This window comes from Pezoporus occidentalis, unplaced genomic scaffold (genome assembly GCF_034315485.1).
Source record: "Pezoporus occidentalis ecotype Australia unplaced genomic scaffold, CSIRO_AGI_Poc_V1 ctg178, whole genome shotgun sequence".
Classification (NCBI taxonomy): domain Eukaryota; kingdom Metazoa; phylum Chordata; class Aves; order Psittaciformes; family Psittacidae; genus Pezoporus; species Pezoporus occidentalis.
The window spans coordinates 995,936-1,002,094 of NW_026913618.1; the positions used below are offsets into that span (position 1 = coordinate 995,936).

At 56.2% G+C, this 6,159-nt stretch overlaps 1 protein-coding gene and 1 long non-coding RNA gene across 2 annotated transcripts in view; one reads left to right on the forward strand and one right to left on the reverse strand.

Moving 5' to 3' along the window:
* The window catches only part of GRID2IP (Grid2 interacting protein), a 35,768-nt gene extending 30,014 nt beyond the window's left edge, over positions 1 to 5,754 (reverse strand). The window contains exons 1-2 of the mRNA XM_062614803.1: positions 5,481 to 5,754; positions 1,269 to 1,840 (exon numbers count right to left, since the gene is read on the reverse strand). Of these exons, the coding sequence (XP_062470787.1) occupies positions 1,269 to 1,832 (564 nt within the window). The 5' untranslated portion in view covers positions 1,833 to 1,840; positions 5,481 to 5,754. The remainder of the gene's footprint in view (positions 1 to 1,268; positions 1,841 to 5,480) is intronic.
* Positions 1,817 to 4,650, forward strand: LOC134161716 (uncharacterized). Its single transcript, XR_009964070.1, has 3 exons — positions 1,817 to 1,909; positions 2,484 to 2,625; positions 3,270 to 4,650. It is a non-coding gene; the product is annotated as an uncharacterized LOC134161716 (long non-coding RNA).
* Positions 5,755 to 6,159: the final 405 nt, after the last annotated feature.

Sequence of the window (6,159 nt, forward strand, 5' to 3'; positions counted from 1 at the left end):
GACCACGGTGCTCCTGGTGGGATGAATCCTGGGGTGCTGCTGTGAAATGTTTGCCTGGGATGGGAACCCCAGGGCTTGGTGGCTGGGAATGGGGTTGCTGCTGCCTCTCATGTCAGTGCAGTCCCTGAGCATGCTGGGGACAAGAGGAGACGACCTGGAACTGGGACCGTGAGCACCTCCATCACAGGAGCACTGCACCAGGAGCACCAACCAGAGCTGAGCTCCCAGGTAAAGAGGGGTGAAGTGTTCTGTTACTCTCTGCATCATGTCAAAAGATGAAGCCACTTAAATCACCCCCCATTAACTCCCTCTGGAGAGGTGCTTGCCCACTGGGCTGTGCTCCAGCACCCAGGAGCCAGTGGCACGCGTGCTCCTCAAACCCACTTCTGGCCGAGGCAGCTTTGCTGGGCAAGGAAGGGATGCAGCAGAGGTGCTGCTGTGGGAGCTCGCAGCACCATGAGCATCCTGCTGGCTCCAAAAGTGCTCTCCTGTGCCCATCCAGGAAGTGTTTACTCGGTTTAATGTGACTTCAGGAGATGGAGGCAGCGTGGAGCAGCCTCCCAGCCTGTTGTGAATCTCCTGTAACCAGCAGGTATCTGTTTCACACGCGATGCTTTTTCTTATGAATCCGAACCTCAGCGCACGCTTGTGAATCTTTAATGCAGAAGCTGACTGAGGGGATTCAGCTGATACCTGCAAATCTCTTTATGAATACCTTGTTCCTTTATTAACTCAGGATCCAAGAACCCTCAGCCCTGGTTATTCTCGTAACAGTATCTTAAAAGGCCACTTTGAAATGGAAATTAGAGAGATTAAAAAAAAACCAGCCATGATCAAAATTACAGTCAGCGTGAGGAGATGGGGTTGGTAAACTGCCCACTAGGAAGCTTTCAGGAACACAATGAAGATGTAATCATGTTGATGCTTTGTCTCTGCAACAGAGCTAAAATGTCTGTGGGAGGATGTGCAGGAGATGGGGATCTGCCCCTGTGGGCTTCCACATGCTCTTGTAGTGCAAAGGAACAAGCCCTTGGGGTCAGCACCCAGAGGGTCCCCAAGCTCTTTGCAGCACCCATCTGTTCTCCATGGGGTACTGAAATACAGGTGGTTGTCAGAGCCTTCTCTTGGGTGCTGATGCCCCACATCTGCTGCTCAATGCCATGACCAAGCCAGGAGCATCCCCATGTCCCAGCACGCTGCACAGGCTGGACGTGGGGATCTCCAGTGCCTGCTGCAGAGGTGCCCAGAGCCCCACAGCCCATCCTTACCTTCCTGCTGAACTCCTGCGCTTTCTGCCTCCTCTCCTGGTGCACGGCATCAGCGCTGGGGATGGGGTCCCGTGTCCCAGCCCCACGCTGCGGCCGCAGCAGCCCCAGCTGCAGGGACCGCCCGTGGCAGGACCCCACCAGGGCAGCCACAGCCTCGGGTAGCATCACCGGCATCCCATTGACTTCCAGCACGAGATCCCCCGGCTCCATCCCACAGGCAGCAGCGGGAGAGTCCGGGCTGACCCCGGCCACTCTTGGGGGGCTGCCGCTCGCCAGCTCGAAGCCGAAGCATCCCCGTGGAGCGGGGGGGATGTGGAGGTGCTGCAGGCGCGACACCACCCCGATGCTGGGGGGCACGTTGGGGCAGCGCCGGGCCAGCGCCAGCAGCGCCGCGCAGCCCAGGGAGGACACGGGCTGCCCCTCGATCTCCAGCACCTCATCCCCCGGCCGCAGCCCTGCTGCCGCTGCGCTGCTGCCTTCCTGCACCCAGAGGATGTAGCATGGACCAGTCCCCGTTATCTTGAACCCGAAGGCCTCGGGCCAGCCCTGGTTGGTCGCTGGCATGGCTGCGACTGGAAAAGAAGGGAAAAACAGGAGCTGTGGTGTTTTCTATCCTTAACGTCAGTTCTTGTAGATGCCATGTGGGTCCCATTGGGTGTGGGGGTGCTGCACGTTCAACTGTGGGAAGAAATGCCCCAATGGGGACACTTTTCCTCTATATTTCGCTAAAAAATAGCTTTTATTCTTCCACCATAAGGCTGCCAGCAGTGCCAGTGCCATTAGCAGTGAGGAAGCTGCGCTGGCTGGATGGTGGGGGCTTTGCCTGGCACCAGGGCCATGGCCTTGCACAGCCTGTGTCCCACTGGAGGTGGCACATTCCCCACCTCCATCTCACCAGGAGGTGTCTTTAGGCTCCTGCGTGTATTTATTTGTGTATCAATCAAACTGATTATTTCATTTCCCTGGCACGTCCCATTAATGAACAGGTCATCCAGTGGCTTCAGACAGCCTGGTTTTAACCAGCTCTTTGCAATACCCAATATTGGAGCTGGTTGCAACAGCGAGATTAACACAAATTCATTCGAATTTGTCAGATGCTCTCAGTTCTTCCAGGGGTATTTCTCTGTGTCCTGTGTCCAGGATTAACCTGATCACAGCACCCTGAAATGCAAAGACGAGGATTCTCAAAAGGACTTGTTTGTGGTTACTTTGAAGGGTCAGGACCGGCGCCATGGATGCTCAAGGAGAAAGCGGGCACATCAGCCCTCAACATCTGCAGAAGTCATCTTTGCCCCAGGTAAATCGGAGCAGCTGATGTGTGCGGCTCACTTGGATGCCCTTTCCATGCTGCCCATGTGTAAGTACCTCTGTGGATGGCTGACGCTTGCTGTAATGATTTGCATGTAGATTTTCCCTTCATTTGATCTCAGCTGTCTGCAGAGATGCTTTTTACCCCCATGTTTGTTCCATGTGTGCTACTTAGCATGTGTTAAACACTTACAAAATGAAACACAGCCTGTTTTACCTGGGCAAACTATCTTACAGAGACTATGAGGACTCAGCATTGCTCCAAAGTAACATCCTCACTAACGCACCTTGAGTTTTGTGCCCTTCAGATCAAAAAGCCTCAAACACAGGCTCAGAGGCACAGCCTAAAGCTGCCTTTTGGTTCATCCCCTTGGACACCTCCGAGGGTCCTACTTTCCTCTGGTCCATGCTGCTGCCAGCACAGCAAAGGCATCACCTCCCACCTCCACCTCAGTGGGCAGCTTGGCTTTGATCTGAATGATCAAATGACTTTTCTTCTGCTCCTTTCAGACCTGGGAAATACTGGTTTATACCCTATTACAGACCAGGGAGATGAAAGGAACTCTTCTCAAGTCCATTTTCAGCAGAGGTAATACAGACCAGCTTGCTCTGAGAGCAGAATCGCAAGGATGGGCAGGGAACACAGCAGAAATCTGTGTTAATAACCTGAGCCTGCTCTGCTCTTGCAAACAGCTGCTCAAGGCTGTATGAGAGAGCACTAGATGTGCTACCTTCATAAGGAAATAATGAAAAGGACCAAGCAACGTGCTGTTGCTCACATTAGAAGTGTAATAATCTTGTCCTCCTCTGTAGAGCAGTGCTGATTAAAATGCTATACAAAATCGGGGATTACTGCTACTTTTTAAAGAGGAAATAAAGCCATTGCCCATGTTAACAGGTACAGATGCGAAGGTCCGGAGGAGAAGTGTCCAGGGTGAAGCACAGGGCAAGGCTGGCAGCAGCAGGATGGAATCATCTGCAGCTGAACACCAGGACACAAGCTCGAGCACTGAAGGCTCCAGCAAGCGCCCAGTAGGCACTGGGACAGCGCCAGTGCTGCCGCTCTGGGCTGAGCTCCACAGCAAAGCCCAGCAGAGCAGCAGCCATCGCCTCGCTGCATCACCCCTTCCACCTCTGCACCCTACGCTTGAGCACTTACAGAAGTCTGCAGCCATCCACGCGAGCCTGGCGGGCCCTCACCAGCAGCAGGTTGGTCCCGCTGAGGGGTTGGTGCTTTCCTGGTCCTCCTCCATCACCCCTGGAAGCTCTCGCTGGTCCAGGGGTGGGCAAACGGCTGCTGCGCCATGGAGCTGGGGCAGAGCCAGGGTGGCTGCTCCTTCCCAAGGCTTCTTACTCAAGCCCTGTGCCCTTCCAGTGGCTCCCTGTCAGCCCCAGGAGGGCAGAAAGGGCTGGTTTGCCTTTTCCTGTTCTAATTAACTTTATTTCCATAGCAAAGAGAAGGAAGGACAAGCTAATTGCTGTGCTGGTCCTGGCTGAGTCTAGGGCTGAGCTGAGCCTGCAGATCTGGGGGGAATTAGGAGCTGGAAGGAGGTAAAAGAGATTAGTGGCCATCCCTCACCCATAGGGCGAATCTGAAGAGACAGCACTTTGCCAAGCAGCAGATGCAGCAGGTATGTGGATGTGCTGAGACCTCCTCGCTGGCCCCATCACTGCCGGTTTGAGCGGGACAGCAGATTTCGGGAGTGTGATTCTGTCAGATGATGCAGGGTTTGCTGCAGGGATTTGGGGGCCTGGACCAGGCTGCTCCATGCAGGGTCCTCACAGCAGGAGCAGCTGGGAATGTTTCCCAGCAGATTTCCCCCCCCGGCACTGTTTGTTAAGCTGCTATTTCTGGTTTTCTCCTCTGCTTCCTCAGCACTGAGGGATCCCAGGGCTTAGCACACTAAGAGGGTTTAGGGTATTACACATCCTGCTGCGGCACCAGCAGGAGCGGTCATCTGCATCCCATCCCCGACAACACAGCAACCCCTTGGTCTTCCCTTCGCACTGGTGTGGACTGAGCTGTCAGCAGCGATGGGCTGAAGGGAAAACAACCCTTCAGGAAGCCCAGAAGCCTTCTCCTCCTGTCCTCCCAGCCCTGGTGCTGGTGGTGCTCTGCTGGAGAGGGGACATGGCTCCACTCTCACAGGTTCTGTACATGCACAGATCTCCTTCTCAGCAGCTGAGATGTTCGGGCAGGCACTGGGGGGAGCATGCACTGCCCTCCCGTGTTGACACAGAAATGCACACACCTCCTGCTCAGGGCATCGTCTTCACTACCCGCTGCCCAAACAGGCAGGCAAAACTGTGGTGGTTGTGAGCAAGTGAAGCAACTGATAACAAAGCCCTTTTCTGGCTGTTTGAAGACCAGGAAGAGTGGATGGAGCTTCTCAGCAGTGCAGGTGATGGTGCCCTGCTTGCTAACACTCACTGCAGGCAGCTCCAGCACCCAAACCCTGCCTGTAGACAAAACAACCTCCTTGTGTCCATGCTGATGCCATTCACCCATCCCAGGACCCCTTCTACGCTGCCAAACTTACCAGGTTACATCCATCATCCCAACAAAACCTACCATTGTACCTGGAGCAGTGCAGGAATTCCGGTGTGTCAACAGGGAGGAAACAGCTTTTCACTACAGCCTCTCTCAGGAGCAAAGCACCTCGGGCTGCATTCCAGGACCCCTGTACCCTGGTAATGTTTTGGGTGCATTTCTCTCCTTTAGGGTCTGGTTTAGCGCATTGAGGGGAAGGAACTTACCAGGGAAAACAAAGTCCCCTACCTGAAACAGCCTCACCTGATGCTGCACCTCAGCCAAGCCAGTTAGTGGCCTCTTGGTGCCAATGCCGCTGTGCCTCAACCACTCCTCTTGGTACCCAAGCATCCCGAGCATCCCTCGGGGCTTACCTGCGGTGCCCGGGATCCAGCCAGCGGGACCCCCGGCGCGGGCGAGACCATCACAGCAGTTCCGGCCGCGGCTCTGGGCTGTTTCCCGGCGGCAGCGCCCGGCCCGGTTTCTATGGCAAACTCTACCCGGGCACCGTAACCCAATCGGCCGCGGAGGGCACCGGCTGCGGCGGTTTCAGTTGACAGCCCCCGCGCAGGGCACCGGGGCCGGGCTGCCCCTCCTGCCGCGCCAGCACACGGCTCCCCGTGAGACCCTGCGGGTACCGGGGCGCTGCACCCCGTGCTCCTGCCCTGCAGCGCACGGGAGGTGATGGTGAGATCTGATGCTGGGAGCTCCTCTGGAAGACCAAAGGATTCCGATCACCAAAGGCAACAACTTCCTGCACATCCCTAAGCAGTGACACAAGGCATCGCCGTGCGGACCCCCTGGAAAGGGTACGGAACGGCGCACCCCCGCTCCGCCCGCACGGTAAGGAGCGGCCCGGGACGGTCCGAACGGACATGGGGTTTATAACAATGATTTAACGTTTATTGCTACCGCTTTACCCTTCGCTTCGGCTGCGCACGGAGGAAGGAGCCCGGCACACGTGGCGCTGCCCCGCGGCCTCAGCTCCTCCGGGAGGACATCGGTGGCTCCCCCCCGTCCCGGAGGCGGCCCAGCGGCTGCCCCCTCCCTTCA